The sequence below is a fragment of the Pristis pectinata genome, chromosome 9, assembly GCF_009764475.1.
Source record: "Pristis pectinata isolate sPriPec2 chromosome 9, sPriPec2.1.pri, whole genome shotgun sequence".
NCBI classification, from domain to species: Eukaryota; Metazoa; Chordata; class Chondrichthyes; order Rhinopristiformes; family Pristidae; genus Pristis; species Pristis pectinata.
The window spans coordinates 84,903,446-84,920,800 of NC_067413.1; the positions used below are offsets into that span (position 1 = coordinate 84,903,446).

The 17,355-nt window shown below is 39.7% G+C and overlaps 1 protein-coding gene across 2 annotated transcripts in view; it reads left to right on the forward strand.

The window, feature by feature from the left end:
* Positions 1-17,355, forward strand: part of LOC127574306 (zinc finger homeobox protein 4-like) — a 201,362-nt gene that overhangs the window by 179,847 nt on the left and 4,160 nt on the right. For both annotated transcript variants that reach the window (XM_052023207.1, XM_052023206.1), the window contains 2 exons: positions 1,873-1,993; positions 5,033-10,459. In XM_052023207.1, the coding sequence (XP_051879167.1) occupies positions 1,873-1,993; positions 5,033-10,459 (5,548 nt within the window). The remainder of the gene's footprint in view (positions 1-1,872; positions 1,994-5,032; positions 10,460-17,355) is intronic.

Consider the following 17,355-nt stretch of genomic DNA (forward strand, 5'->3'; position numbering starts at 1 on the left):
TATACAGCCATTTTGCACATTTAATGGTAGAATTAGCAAAGGTATTGGTGGTGCATTGGCTAGTCTGAAGCATTAAAGGATCATTTTTATTACATAACTTGTTTTTCTTTTTCACTAATTAATTTCAAAGATGAATGATAAGAACAACTGCAGCTCTTAGGTTACAAAGTGGACATTACAGACCTAAAATGGGCTTTAACAAAGAAGTTAGTACGGCGCATGATGCAGCTCCTTAAAGTCTCAAGAGGCATGATATTAAATTTAAATTAGGTATTTACTATAACAAGGATAGAAGGTATTTGTAGAGAAAGGAAACACAAAATTAAGGAGCCACAAGCAAAAATGAAGATTAAGAAAAATCTAAAGTACTGCAGTTGATGGAAATCAGACAAATGTAGAAAACACCCAGTAGATCAGATAGCGTTTGTGGAGCAAGAAACAACGTTAACATTTCAGGTTAATGACTTGACCTGACCATAGAGATTTCTTTTCCCCTACAGAACAATTAATTGATGATCGAATGGAAATCCCACAAAAGTTACAGAAGTATTCATTTTAATAACCAAAACATGGGAACAAATACATAATCATGACAGCCATAACCGACTTGTTGGAGGAAAATTGTGCTGACAGATTGGGTTGGATTCTTTGCAAAAGTAATGGAGAGGTAAAGCTGGTTTGGTTGACTTTGTACATCTAGACTTTCAAAGGGTAGTTGGCAAAGTGGGATTTACAAATGTTCTAACAAAATTGAAGCCAGTGGATTAAATGAGAAGCAGCAGCAATAACATATATAAGAGATAGAAAGCAGAGAGAAGTGGTGAACTGTAGGTTTCAGACTGCTCTTTTCTTGTAAGGAAATGGAGCTAAGTTTAAGCCGATTGCTACTGTTTCTTTGCACAGGCTGCAAATAGCCATTGGTGCTGAAAACAAATGCTGCCTGGCAATTGGCCCTTGCTGACCTAATACCTAACAAGGCAGGATCACATGATTATTCCTAAGTAGGTTTCTCAGGATCCTTACAAAAGGTTGATGGTGATTTGACAGTCAGTTATGTGATAACAAATAAAAGCATTGCAAGTAAAAGATGGGTCTAACTCCTGGAACTCCCTTCAGTAGAAGATCTATAGTAGTTCAAGGCAGCAGCTCACCACTATCTTTTCAAGGGCAATAACTACTGACCTTGCCCAGATCCCAAAAATGAATAATGAAAAGTTGCTATGGTTGGTACAACAGCTGCAGCAGTGTCTCCCGAAGGGGGAAACATTAGCCCTCTTAATGGATGCAGAAAGTATGCAACACCTGGTCAGACAGGAACTGAAACTCAGTCTAATCTCATCAACTTGGAGCATACATCTTAGTGTCTTCAGATACTGTTTAAAAAAAAGCATTATTTTACATCATAAACATGTTCACCCAATGCCACCCCCCCAACCCCAACAACATTATCTGCATCCCACCTACCAAATCTAGAAATGAGTTGCCAAAATAAGCATTAAAACAGTAGGACCAAATTCCATTCTTTTTGCCAACATGGATGCAACCAATATTGAGGAAAATAAAGGAGCTAAAATTTGATCATTTGTTCAAACTATTAGTGCTATCACTCTGAATCCATCAAATTATATGAAGTCCATAGATGATGTTTTGGTTACTGTTTTACATAAAGATACAATAAATGAAATTTCCTCCATAATTTTTATTGGCAAAGTTCATTCCAGCCATTGCTTTCCCTTTGATAAAAGAATGCATGGAATGATTTCCAGAAAAATGTGTCATCCGGATGAAATAGATTTTTCCATAAATAAATACAACAGTTGTTTGTGTAATGTCTTCATATTGATATATTACACAGTCTTATGTCTTTTAAAGGTGTCTCTTCCAGATGGAATGAACTCCACCAGCATATTGCCCTCAACTGGTTCTGAGAAACTGCAATGTTTCCTTAGCAATACTGCAACAGTAACTACAGAAGAATCATGTAAACCATCCGGTAAGCCCTTCAATGCAACAGATGCCAGCTTTCTATGTGGTATATAGTTAGTATGAGAGCTATGTAATAAATAACCCAGCTGATAAAATTACAATTTGGATGCTAAATTGCCTCCAACTGACTGATCCCTCAAATGTGCTTTAACAACATATTTTAAAATGGGAGAAGATATGCTCTCCTGCTGACAATTGCAGCAAGGTGTGTGCAGATGCTCGCCATATGAGAGGGTATCGGTATATTATTGTCACTTGTACTGAGGTACAATGAAAAACTTGTCTTGCATACCGTTTGTACAGATCAATTCATTACACAGTGCATTGAGGTAGTACAGGGTAAAAACAACAACAGAATACAGAGTAAAGTGTCGCAGCTATAGGGAAGTGCATTGTAGGTAGACAATAAGGTGCAAGGTCATAACAAGGTAGATTGTGAGGTCAAGAGTCCATTTCATCATATAAGGGAACCATTCAATAGTCTTATCACAGTGGGATAGAAGCTGTCCTTGAGCCTGTGGTATGTGCCCTCAGGCTTCTGTATCTTCTGCCTGATGGGAGAGGAGAGAAGAGAGAATGTCTGGGTGGGTGGGGGTCTTTGTCTATACCTCTTGCTGCCTTGGTGAAGCAGCCAGCATAATCAGAGTCCATGGAGGGGAGGACAAGAACATAAGCATGGGCTGGATCAAAGGCTACTAATATCTTTATATAATTCTACTTGACAACTATTTTAAGTAATTGTAGTTCACAAAAGATGCATAATATAGAGGGGCTCTCCAGGTTACAAATGACTTGACTTATAGAATTCGGACTTTATGCAAATTCTCTCATACATTTTTAAAGCCCTTTTCAAGCTAGTAATAAAAACGATAATAAAATGTTTCATGCTATTCATTAAAGACTAGATACTGTATATATATTACATTAGTTTAATTGTGGGTAGTGTTAAGGTGAGTGTTTAATGAAATGAAAGAATTATAGCAAATGTATATAGAATGATACGATATGGGTTACTATAGAAAACAGACATTTCTGACTTTCAGACAACCTACTCAGGGACAGTTCTCAGGAACAGAACCCTTATGTAACCCATGGACTGCCTGTACTTGGAAATGTGTCCATTTTTTGCAGCTTCTATCCAGTACTTTTAAGTGTTCCATTAAATAAATTGCAGTTTTCACTATTTTTTTGCGCAAATTTGAGCGGACCTTCAGAATTTCCAATAACCAATGAAGGAGTTTATTTGCTTACTTTCCTGGATTTTTCCATTATATGGTGATAAATGTCTCTTGCCCCTGTTCTTTCAAATATCTGTCATTGTGCAAGTAAGTATATTATGTAGTATGGAGATTTGTTTTCAAGGTGCTTTTTTTTTCCCACTTTCATTCATACTCGGTAAGATGAGAGATATTAATACTGAAGGAGGTGGAACAGAGTAGCACATAAGGTATTAAATACCAGCATCATGCATGCCCAGATTAAGTGTAAAACCCATTGCCGCAAAGTAAATTTCAATTCCATCTGAGCAGGTCTTTGAAATTAAGGGTGCATCATTTATTCTTCAGGGAGCCATTCCCATTGGAGCTGAGAGCAGCAATGGATCTTAGAAGTTTTTGATAAGGTGAAATTCACCAACTTTCAGCTGAACAATGATGATTTGCCCCTTGCAGTAGAGTATTGGGCCTTGGTGGTTGAATTAGACTAACCCAGGCATACCATAAGGTTATTAAACTTATGAATGTTAAAATGAGTGTTTGAATGACTATAGGTGTTGGAGGATGGAGAATATAGGTGGGCATTTATATTTACCATATAAACCCAAAGTCAGCCAAAGATTTCACAAATTAGTGTTTCTTTAAGCATTTCAGAGTGGAACAGCATTTATTCACATCTACATTTAGAAAAGTCTTCCTTGTGGAGCTACAAATGGGTATGACATTTGTGGTTATGGTCACTTGCTCTCCACTGGCAATTTAGAAATACACCTCACAGACCTGTTGTGCCAGGACACTGGAAGACTTTGAAATAAGTCAAAGGAACAAGTTTCTGTGTTCCAGGGGTATTATATGGAGCTTTCACAATCTACAATGAGTCAGATTTACTGGTCTGGGGGGAGTTGAGGAGCATTCTGCTTGTACAGGGGTCACAAGATATTCCCAGGTTTAAGAGTCACATAACTGAATAAACTAAGGGTTAAGAAAAATCTCACGACATCATTAGAAATGTAACTTTTTAAATATTTTCTATTTGACTATTGCCTCAAAATTTGAAGGTTTTGGGTTGCAGCCACACTTCACAACTGACATTAGTGCAGTGCTGAAGGCTTGCTGCATTTGTACAAGGTGGAGTCTTTTGGATGAAACTGTAAAATGAGCCTTCAACAGACATTAAATGTTCTGAAATAGGAATTCTACCATAGAAGTGGAATTGTAATCTGGGACAAAACCTGGATCCCCAAGTTCTCAGCTCATTCACCATGAGCTGCAAATCCCCTAATCTTGGGGGGGGGTGGGGGGGGGGTGGTGGTAAAGGGGAGGAGGAGGAGGAGGAGGAGGAGCTGGCATTCACCTGCTCTGTTCCAGCAGCTCTTTGGCAACATATCTTAGTTGTGGGCAATTGGTACTTTTCAAATTACCTGAGTAATCCAGCCTATATTAGTTGTGGGCAATCGTGTCCTGTTCTGAAACTCGGAAATACTTAAAAGCAAAAGCCTCCAGGAACAGGCTCAAAAATGTTTGGAATTTGTCTTCTTCGATCTGAGCAATCATTCTTGCTCATCCCCTCAGACAGAGTTTCTACTCTGTAAATCTATCAATGGCTTTAAATAGTCTGAAAGATGACGGGTTTTGAGCTTGTGTTGTTAATTGCTTATAGCTGTATCAGAGAATAAAATAATATGCTGTGCTTGGGGCTTTTGCGGTGGTCTCTGTATAAAAGGAGGTGTGGAACTCACTTTAAGCCTCTTGTAGGAAATTTAGGAGAGTTATGGTGTTTTGGAATCACAACATGCATTCCTTTCATCTTGCACCTTTTTTTTATTGAATAGGTGAATATTCAGAGGGAAAGTTTTATATAGTCTCAGATAACAAGTCTGGAACTGAGTCGAAAACTGAGGAGCAGAAACTGCCGAAGGAAGCTTCAGATCCTGCTGACTGGAAGAAGGATGGAAGTCAACGGTTTAAGATTTCGGATTCTTTGCAAGATCAACTGAATGAACTGCAGAAAAGGCAACAGTTACCAGTATCTGATCGCCATGTGTACAAGTATCGCTGCAGTCAATGTAGTCTGGCTTTCAAGACCATGCAGAAACTTCAGATTCATTCTCAGTATCATGCTATACGGGCTGCCACAATGTGCAGCCTTTGTCAGCGCAGCTTCCGCACTTTTCTGGCTTTAAAGAGACATTTAGAAACCAGTCATCCTGAACTAAGTGAGTCTGAAGTACAACAGATTTGTGGGAGTTACCATGTGAATGGGGAGTTCTGGTCAGAAAATGATGTCATCAGTCAAGACGATAACATCCTGGTGCAGGAAATGGATAAAGAAGAAGAAATAGACCAGGATGGGAAAGTCAGTCCAACAGGAAGTGACAGCAGCTCCATTCTAGATGATTTAAGTGCAGAACCAAAGCGGACACTGCCTTTCCGTAAAGGTCCAAATTTTACAATGGAAAAGTTTTTAGATCCTTCTCGACCTTACAAGTGCACAGTGTGTAAAGAATCTTTCACTCAGAAGAATATCCTCTTGGTTCACTACAATTCTGTATCTCACCTGCACAAACTAAAGAAAGTTCTCCAAGAGGCATCAAGTCCAGTTCCTCAAGAATCCAACAACAGCATAGATAACAAGCCCTACAAGTGCAACACGTGTAACGTTGCTTACAGCCAAAGCTCAACACTGGAAATACATATGAGATCGGTGCTCCACCAGACAAAAGCAAGGGCAGCCAAACTGGAAGCTGGAAATTGTAGCACTGGAAGTGGAAACAATAGCGTGAGCAGTAGCAGTGGGTCTGCCACTGCTCAAATGCCTGCAGATTCTCTTGGGATGGCATCCGTTACTAATAAGGACACCAATGCAGATATCAAAGAAACCACCAAGAGACAGTTGAGCGATACAACTTCTCCCCAGTCTGCCCAACATCACCCTCAGTCACCAGCACAGGCCCAAGCCCAGGACCAAGCACAGGCTCAAGTGCAGGCCCAAGCCCAGGCTCAAGCTCAGGCTCAGGCCCAAGCCCAGGCACTGGCGCAAGCACAGGCACAAATGCATCTGCAGCATGAACTGCAGCAACAAGCTGCTTTCTTTCAGCCTCAGTTTATAAACCCAGCATTGTTACCACACTTCCCCATGACAGCCGAAGCTTTGCTGCAGTTGCAACAGCCACAGTTTCTCTTCCCGTTTTATCTGCCAGGCACTGAATTTAATCTCAATGCCGAGCCAGGTTTGCCTGGTTCAGGGGCCTTTGGAATATCTGCAATGACAGGATCTTTGCTGGATGACTTAAAGCAACAGGTTCAAGGGCAACACTTACTGCAAATTCAGCAACAGTATGGCCAACAACACCAAGCCATGCAGTCACAGCAACTGTCACAAAAACAGCAGCAACAAGTAGTCAAACCAACAAAGCAAGAACAAAACGTTTTGAATTCCACAGAGACGCAGTTATTAAAGGATGCTTATTCCCAGAAAGAAGCTGAGGAACAAATGGAGATAACAGAGAGCAAGGCACAGCATGATTTTTTAAGTGAATCCGATGCTTTAAGAGAGAATAAAGAGCTTAAAAAGCAGAAGTCAATGGAATCGATGCTTCCACCCCCTCGTATTCCATCTGGCGCAAGAGGCAATGCGGCAAAGGCTTTATTGGAAAATTTTGGCTTTGAGTTGGTTATCCAGTTTAATGAAAATAAGCAGAAAGTACAGAAGAGGAGCAAGAATGGCGAGAGTGAGAGGGCGGACAAACTGGAATGTGAAGCGTGTGGCAAACTGTTTTCAAACATACTTATTCTGAAGAGTCACCAGGAACATGTTCATTGTCAGTTTTTCCCATTCGGAGAGCTGGAAATATTTGCATGTCACTACAGGGAAGCATATGACAAGCTGTATCCTGTAATACCTTCCTCACCAGAATCACCTGCACCTCCACCACCACCTCCTCCTCCTCCCCCTCCCCCTCCTCCACCACCACCGCCACCTCCTCCCTCAACAGGGAATGGCAAACTCCAAGCATCTGTCCCATCACCATTACCGCCACCACCACCTCCACCTCCCCCGCCTCCACCCCCACCCCCTCCACCTTCCTCACAATCCCAGGTACAGATGCCTGTGTCCCTGGATCTGCCCCTCTTCCCCCCAGTCATGATGCAGCATTCTTCTTTGCCACCCCAGCTCACGTTACAACTTCCAACCATGGAGTCTTTATCTGCAGACCTCACACAGCTCTGCCAACAGCAGTTAGGCTTGGATCCTAATTTTCTGAGGCATCACCAGTTCAAGCGACCACGCACAAGAATTACAGATGACCAACTAAAGATCTTGCGGACTTATTTTGATATTAATAATTCTCCGACTGAAGAACAGATCCAAGAAATGTCAGAAAAATCAGGACTTCCTCAGAAGGTTATTAAACATTGGTTTCGTAATACCCTCTTCAAAGAAAGACAAAGAAATAAGGATTCGCCATACAATTTCAACAACCCACCTATTACCACATTGGAAGAATCCAGAAATGATACTTACTTTAGTACAGGAGAATATTACAGGACTGATGGTACAATAAATAAACGCTCATCCCGGACGCGATTCACTGACTACCAGTTGAGGGTTCTGCAGGACTTTTTTGATACTAATGCTTATCCAAAAGATGATGAAATAGAACAGTTATCCACAGTTCTAAACCTACCTACCCGAGTAATTGTTGTGTGGTTCCAAAATGCCCGTCAAAAAGCACGAAAGAGTTTTGAGAACCAAACAGATACTAAAGACAGTGAAAGAAGAGAGCTAACAAATGAACGTTATATTCGAACCAGTAACTTGCAATATCAGTGTAAAAAATGCAATGTCGTGTTTCCTCGAATTTTTGACCTAATTACCCATCAGAAGAAACAGTGTTACAAAGATGAAGATGATGATGGTCAGGATGATAGTCAAACAGAAGATTCAATGGATGCTACAGACCAAATGATGTCGAGTCATCCTGATGCGTCTGGACCAACAGATTCATCAAAACCTACAACAGGAAAGGTGCTGGGATCTGGTTCTAAATCAGGTTCTAGTTCTGGATCTAGCACTCCTCTGATGCCTTCGCCCAAACTAGAAGTGGATAAAAATTCACCTAAATCTAACTTACCAGTAGAGAAACCAAAGCAAGTTGAGGCAGCTCAACCCCCTCAAATGGCCAAACCGACACCCTCACCTCCATCAGAGCCACAACCATTAGCACCTCAGCAGAAGCAGTCCCAACAGCCAATAGTGCGACCTCACTCACAGCCTCAGAATACCACCGTGCATCCAACCAGTCCTCTGTCTGTAGCAGTCACTTCTTTACAGAACAGCCTACCTCCTCAGATGTTGCAGTACCAGTGTGACCAGTGTAAATATGCCTTTCCAACTTTGGAACTTTGGCAGGAGCACCAGCACATTCATTTTTTGGCAGCCCAGAATCAGTTCCTCCATTCACAAATCTTGGATAGATCTTTAGATATGCCCTACATGGTTTTTGATCCAAATAGTCCACTCATGGGAGGACAGTTGCTTCCTGGACCCCTTGCACAGATATCCTCCCAGACTGGTTCATCAGTTCCAACACCCTCCAATACAGCCTCTGGAACGGTTAAGCGTAAATTGGAAGAGAAAGAAGAAAACAATCAAGCTGAAAAGGAAGGCTCAAATTGTAGCGATGAGCCACATCGCGATAAAAGACTGCGAACAACAATTACTCCAGAACAACTTGAGGTGCTGTATGAAAAGTACTTGTTGGATTCGAATCCTACTCGTAAAATGTTGGATCACATTTCAAGTGAAGTAGGCCTAAAGAAACGCGTAGTTCAGGTCTGGTTTCAGAACACCAGGGCTCGTGAAAGAAAGGGGCAGTTTCGAGCTCTTGGCCCAAGTCAGTCTCACAGAAGGTGCCCTTTTTGCCGAGCGCTTTTTAAAGCAAAAACAGCACTCGAGACACATATCCGTTCTCGACACTGGCACGAAGCGAAACAAGCAGGCTACAGTCTCCCCCCGAGCCCCATTATGCCACAAGATGATGATGGTGAAAGTCCGCAGAAAGATAATTATTTTGAATTTCCAACATTACTTTTTTCCAAGATTGATGCATTAAGTGAAAATGATCAGTCTACCGTTTCAACACCTGTGAGTAAAACAGCAGACATGTCACCAAAACATCTTCTGAGCCCTTCGTTATTCAAATCAGAATGCAATGAAGACACAGGGAGCCCAAACATGGTCCCTGCTGTTGTCAGTTTTGATCTGAATAAGACAGATTATGATGAAACATCATCTGTTAACACAGCTGTAAGTGATGGAAGTACAGGAGATGAAGGAAACAATGAAAATGAAAACCTTACAGTTAGTACCTCAGAGAATAAAGCTACTGAGTCTGCAGATGACCTAAAAGCATCAATAGCTGGTGATCAATTGTCAATGACGACTACAACTCCCACAGTTGACTATTATGATGAAAGGCTTTCTGTGAGTTTACCTAGTCCTTCTCTAAGCTTCATATCAAGAGAAAATGACCTGGATGACAGTGTTGACCGAAGTGAGACATCAAGCTTAGCTGACCCCTGTTCTCCTAGTCCATTTGGGAGCCATGCTAACCTCAAATCATCAAGATCCAGTGAGCGCCCTGGCCATAAACGCTTCAGAACACAAATGAGTAATCTTCAACTCAAAGTCCTAAAATCATGCTTCACTGACTACCGAACACCAACAATGCAAGAATGTGAACTTCTTGGCAATGAAATTAATTTGCCCAAAAGAGTTGTCCAGGTCTGGTTTCAGAATGCTCGAGCAAAGGACAAAAAAATAAAGCTGAACATGGCAAAGTCATTCATGATGAATCAAAGTGGAACTGATGGACAAAGAACAGAATGTTCTTTATGCGGTGTTATGTACACTGCACGTTTGTCTATCAGAGATCACATCTTTTCGCAACAGCATATCAATAAAGTGAAAGAAACGGTAGGGTGTCAGTTAGATAAAGAGAAGGACTATCTTGCTCCTACAACTGTCCGGCAGTTGATGGCTCAACAAGAGTTGGATCGTCTAAAGAAGGCAACAGATGCATTGGCAATTACATCACAACAGCAAGTTCTGCATCAGCAAAGTGTTATGGAAAATAACACATTGCATGGCCTCAATGCTTCAACGTCTTATTCGGGCCTCCCAGGCCTTTCTTCGGTTATTCTTCCTGGAGTAAATGGTCCTGCTTCACTGCCTAGTTTTCCACAAAACACAACTGGTAAGTTAATAGGATGCGTATTTATTTCAAATTACTGAGTTTACTAAATCTATGCATACAGTTTTAGGGTCTTAAAATGTTTTTTCCAAGCATCGGTCAACACTTAAAATTTTCTACATAGTGTGTTCCAATTTTGGCATTGTTATCATTTACTAGATCTTATATGCCTCCCCATAGAGAGGCAGTGAGAGGGTGAGGTAGAAAAGGCTGGAGCTTGAGTCACAGTGATTCTTTGAGACGTGATTTCTAAGGCATAGAACAGTACTAAAAGTTTCTCACATACCTGTCTACCCTTTCACCCTGTGAATGGCAGAAGAATCTGAGCAATGGGAAGATGTAACCTAAGAGTGAGGAGGTGGAATTAAAAAGATACATTTCTGTTTCACATCTAGTTAACACCTCAGGAACCTAACGCATATATTCTGAAAGATAACTACCATATATGAAGTGAGTAATATGTCTGTGATGTGTCCATATTTGAGATTTAAGATATACAGTGTTAAACATAATGAAAAGAAAATAATTACTATACAGCTCATTAAACTAGTTTTAAAAGGAGGAGGTTAATGCTTTGCTAAATATAGACGGAGAAATACTAGTGTTTGATTGAGGAGTGGAAGGAGATAATTAACATAATTGTTCAAATAAAAGAAGAAAAGTACAAGTTCAATGCTTTTGTGTTAGTAGAAATATGAAATGATCTTATGATGCTGAAGGTATGTAATCAATAAATATTCTTGCATTATTGCCTTGGGAGAAATCTGCATAAATGGAACAAAAGGAATCAAATATATTTTGCATAGATTTAATAAGGTAAGTGTTTTGGTGAATGATGATGCCTATTGAATGAATGAAATGATTCAGTGGCACAGGAGGTGCCTCAGTGCTCCAGCAAGCAGGTTCAATCTTGACCTCCAGAACTATCTGTGTGGAGATTGCAAGTTCTTTCTAATGATCAGGTGGGTTTCCTTAAGGTGATCTGGTTCCTTCCCACATCCCAAAGATGTGTAGATTGGTAGGATAATTGGCCACTGTAAATTGCCCCTAACGTGTCTGTGAGTGGTGGAATCTGGAAGGAGTTGATGGGAATGTAGGGAGAATAGATTCCAGGGAAAATTAGTGGTGATTAGGATTGCTCTGAGAGCTGGCATAGCCTTGATCGTCTGAAATGGTCTCCTTCTACATCATATGGAAAAATGGAAATAAGGTAAAAGTATAGGGCAAGATACTTGAAGGCTGGAAATTATTAATGGTAAAGATGAAACGTACCAAGTGTCAGCACACAGTGAAGAGCTGGAGAGCTATTCTGACACACGAGGCAGGAAATCATAATGCAGAGTGATGGGAATATTTTTCAGAGACAAAATGGACAGAACAAGAATTACCAAAGAAGATGATAAAACTACTGGCTATTTCATAGAGGTAATCAGGTACTGTTACTTAATGCAACATGTAAAGTAGGTATTGAGAGTCTCCTGCATTACACTTAGCAACGTAGGTGAACTGATTAACAACCTGATTTTAAGCAAGCTTCCAGGATTCATTAAAACAGTGTCATTATATCCAATGCTATAATAATAACTGAGCAATATAGAGAAGGGCGAGGGCGCGAAACTTTAAAACAACAAGCTTTGGATATTTAGCTGCCTAGAAAAGATTAAATGGAGAACAAGTTTAGAAACCAAAATTACATAAGAATGATTTCCTTTCTTTTCCCAATTATGCACCTTTCATTACCTCCTGTTGTGAAAAAGTTGGAGTGCAAACGAGTTAGCACTGAGTCCCCAGATACCCTATTCAAATGATCTTTATTATGTCTAACAGTGGCTTCTGACAGGTTACTCAACCATGTCCAAATATACCAATAGACGCGTCCAGGATGGAGAGTCAGTAGCAATGTGGAGGGAAGGCAATGCTCGGCTTTCTCCTGCTTGTTCCGGGATGTTAAAGTCATTTGCCACACATACTGGCACCTCAGTAGAGATAAAGTATTTCTGCACAAATACTGGAAGACATGTGAAGATTCCTAATCTGCATGTGGTGGCTACGCCTGCAATTTAGCCAATATTGAACCTAGGTCATTGGAGCTGAGGGATGGCACAATGGGACCGTAGTTTCACAGTGCCAGTGACCCAGGTTCTATCCTCCCTCTGATGCTATCTATGTGGAGTTTGCATGTTCTTTCTCCCTGTGACTGCATGGGTTTTCCCCAGGTACTGTGGTTTCCTACCTCATCCAAAGACTTGTGCGTTGGTATCTTAATTGGTCACTATAAATTGCCTTTGGAGTGTAGATAAGTTGGTATTGGGGGAAAAGAGCAGGTGGGGGGACTTGATGAGAATAAAATAGGTTAGGTTAGAATTAATGTAATATGGGTGCTTGAAGGTCATGTGGATTCAGTGGGGCTGTAGGGCCTGTTTCCATGTTTTATGACTCTTTAGTGGTATCTAAGTCAGTGAAACTAAATATTATAAGCAGAACTGATGTTACCATATTTAGTGGCTTGTGCTCTATCCCAATCTCTCAACTGCTTCCCAGCTAGACAATTCAACCAACATTGGAAAGATAAAGCATAACGAAAATTGGGGGACATCCAATTGTGGATCAGCTGAAACAAATATTACCAGTATTAAGAGAGTCATGGATTATAAACAGCAACATGGAGGATTCAGCAATTTGTTAGCCATACTAAAGGGCAGCTTGAAATTTAAGGGTTAATAGAAGATATTTTAGAGGATCAAAAACATTTAAAATATTCAGAAAAGAAAGAAAAGCAAATGGAACATTCAGATGATATTTGTTAATGTTTATTCTATTTCCTCAAAATGGTATCAGATTGTTTCTTAACCAAGTGTAATATATCAAGCTTAGCTTGCATCCCTGGCAAACCATTCCAGCTGTCAATTACCACCTATGGGAAGGAATATTCCTGATGCCTATTCCACACATTTTCAGTTTCTATATTATTCTTCACAGATAAACTGGTGAATTATAGATGCAGCAAAAATGTTGGTTTTGGATACCAATTATCTTATTGGGCTATGTGATAGAATCTTAATGGAGCAAATTGAATTGTACTTATGCTCTCTAAACTTTGCTATTTTGTCTTTGGCTCTACTATGCATTACATTAAGACACTGGTGGAATTTCCACTAAAACACTACTTGCACAAACTTTACTCATGTATGTGTGGACTACAGGTGGCATGGGCCATTTGCACAGAAGCATGTCTCCACTATGGATATAAGATCTTCCTCAGCAAGACAGAAAGGGGGCAATTCTTAACTTGCGGAGTACATTGCAGAGAATTGGCTGCAGGAGGTTCCATATAAGTTAAGTTCTCTGCACCCACACTATGATCCCAACTGTTCCCCACCAGCAACTGACTGCAATCCTTCTCCTATAGCACTGACCCAATGCTTGAGGTCTAGACAAAATGTTCTGGCTTTCCCTCACAAGAAGAAGGGTAAGCATTGGCAAAGTGAAAAAAAATAACTTGCCACCATTAGTAAACCAATTAGGACACATACCTGAGTTTAATTAGCAATATTCAGATTTACTGTCTCACCGAGCAAGAATTAAACACTTTGCATACATGTTATTTTATCATGTGTGCTACGGAGCATATACTACAGGCAGTAAAGGAAATTTAAAGTTTTAAGTGTAATTGAAGTGTATACTCAAAATCAAGTTGTTAATCCAAACAATAGTTCCTGAAATGCAATGAAAATATGCACAGAATAAGGTAACAAAGAAAGTGAAAAACCTGTCAAAGAGACCATGGTCATCACATAAATACAGCAAATAAATTAACCACCTCACACAGATGAAATGGAAAAATGTGCAAAGACAACAAAGATCCAAAGTGTGCTGCAGTTGAGAAGATGGATAGCCAGGCCACAAAGCAGTTCCAAAGGAGGAGGAATGTTTAGAGTCTCAACAACTGGTAAGTGTGAATATATTTTACAACTATTTTCTAATGCATTACAAACACTGTTCTTAATAGCTTTCAATCAGCTTACTAACACCAACCTGTAAAATCATAAAGCATGTGAAGAAAATTCTGGTGTTTGTATTCCTTATAAGTACTTATGTTAATCATTGTATTTATATTTAGATTTTTTAATACTTGTTCTGTATTAAATATACTTTTTCAATTATGTCCTTTATCTCTGCAGGCAAGTCATCATTTCTACCTACAAAACATCAAGAGTACGTCTCATAGAAAGGCTTGGCTAAGGCATAAGATGATGTCATTATCATAAGACAAGAATTCATATGGCACCTAACGAACATATCTTGCTGTGCAATATAGTAACCCTTTACCTGTCCATATAGTCTTCACCTGGGAATGCCAATATGAGCCAGTACATTTGTAACCATCATATAAGACCACCCCAAGTACTTGCATACCACCATCACTCCAGAGCCTTTTGGAGGATGACGTGCACTTGGTACATTAGATCTGGCCTTGTTAGAGTGAAGTAAGAAACCCCAGATGAACAATGCTCAATAATAAAGCCTAATCTTACAATGTACAGCCAAAAGAGAAGAGAAGAAACATTATTTTGTAAATCTGGCCTATATCCAGCACATATAAAACCAGAAACTGTCCTCTATGTTGTTCTGAAATATTGTCACTAAGAGTGTTGTCGACCTCTCTCTGCAGACTGGTATCAGTATCCATCATCTCTCCTTCACTAAAAGGCCTGCCAGACATAAAGTTGATATCTTGTTTACCTGTAATAGTTTTGTACTTATGGAAATAAAAAGTTTGTTTTCTTGATTATTCCTCCTTGATTCTCTGCATTGCCAGACTTTCATTTGAAGAGTAGTCTTTCGGAAAGAGGATCACTCACTCTTCAGACCGTAGCCACTAAATTAATGTTCAATTGCATTCAATGCTCATTCGTTCTTTGAACATTGCCATCTTTAAGTCTTTGATGTATGCAAGGTAGGTTCAGAAAGTATGGGCCAGAACTTGCTGGAAAATGTTGACAGTTCCATGCCAAACTCAGCGTAAGTGCCACTAAGTTTAGGATTCCCAAACAAACATAAATGTCCAGAACCCACTGACTGCTATCTGCTGGTGATTCCCCGAGGAGTTTCCCCGCACTGATTTCCTCTTGGAGTTCAGTGGCGTAGAACAAACGTGTTGCAGTTCCTAAGCATAAACCAGGGGAACCTGCTCACGTGAACCTCAGCCAGGTTAGACTTGGCACAGCAACAGGAAGTTCATCCACTAGAATGGAGAGGAACAGCTGCAAGGGGTCTAGGTAAGTATAAAATCATAACTTGAATGACTAGAGTTTGCTTAAATATTTTAACTATTTCTGTTTTTACTAACTTTAAATAAGTTTTTAATTCTTTCATTGATTTTTAACATGAAAGTTTTCGAACCACAGTACATTCAAAAGCATTGATAACTTTGACAGTCAATCAAGTGTGGGACAAGGTTCAGTTGGTAGTCAAATATTTTGTTGTCAGTTGTTTCATAGATGGGACTTGTGCTGGTTCCACTCACATGTTGGGCATTACACAGTACCATTTTGGGCAGGGTCAGGTTTGGGCAGCAGTAGACAATAGTGAATCTGGAAAAAAAATACAAGCATGTTCCTACCACATAAATCAGCTGCAAACACAGACAGCTCAACACTGCAGCAAGTTCTGGCCCAATAAAAACCCAAATTAGCTTGTTGCAGATTTGAACTAATTCACACCAGTGCACATTCCATATATAAGAATGGTATTAAAAACACAAAAGTGAAGGACGCTTTCTGCAAAATAGTTCACCATATTGTAAGATTATTTTAAATTTGTGTGATAGTGTAGAATAGTTGATATTGATTCATCCACCTATTTATTAAATGAAAAGTAAAATCAGGAAATATGTATAACTGGTGCTTAAAATGGAAATATCAATATTACACTATTACTCAAAGTTAAAATTACTCCATTGTCTTTCATCATAGTTGAAGATAGTTTTGAATGCAAGTTACAACTTCACCTAAGTGCACCACTTAACTATCTGAAATTTATAGTATTTTGTAACCTATGAAATTTTGTGGTCTGAAAATTGCATCAAAATCTTTTCTCATTATATAGTTCATTTTATCGTTAGTTTACTGAGATAGTTAAATGTTTACCTTTAAATGAATGAAGTTTAATTTATTTAACAGTTTAAGTATAAATAAAAGGACCTGAAAGATGCTGCATTGAAAATCAGTAAACAATGTAAAAAAAATCCATTAGCTATGGTTCAGAATTTGCTTAAATCGATATCATCCATATTACACTGTTACTCAAAGATAAAAGCATCAGTTCAGTACCTGAACGATTACAAGTGCTGAAGGTTTGATATGCTTGTATCAATTCCCTCCTTGCATTATTTTAATTAACCGATTTATTTTGATACGTTTGAAGGCTATTTATATTGCTGTTTTGGATACGAATACACCTGTAAATTCATTACCCACATTTAGTTGCCCTGAGGTGATGCGTCATCTACTTGAACCCTCAGTGCTAATAATGTTGGTCACAATAATGACAATGGAATAGCACCATATACAAGTCAAGATATCCTGTGACTTGGAGGTGAACCTGCCAAATCATAATATTCCCATAAGCCTCCTCCATCTAAATGGTGGAGATAACATTCGAGCTGCAGGGTTGCTTCCAATAGATTGTAACTGCTACAGTCGCAGTACCTTGGTGGTGGATATTATTTCCAGAGGCCACTGACCATGGTCAAGCAAACTGCCCTGTCATGGACATTGTCTGCAGCTGTGCGGCAAGTATTCCATCGCAGAACTTTCACAAGGTAGTGGGGAGAAGAATTTCACCCTGTAACATCACACAGTATATTCTTAGTTATAGGTTTTGTTCTATTGGAACCA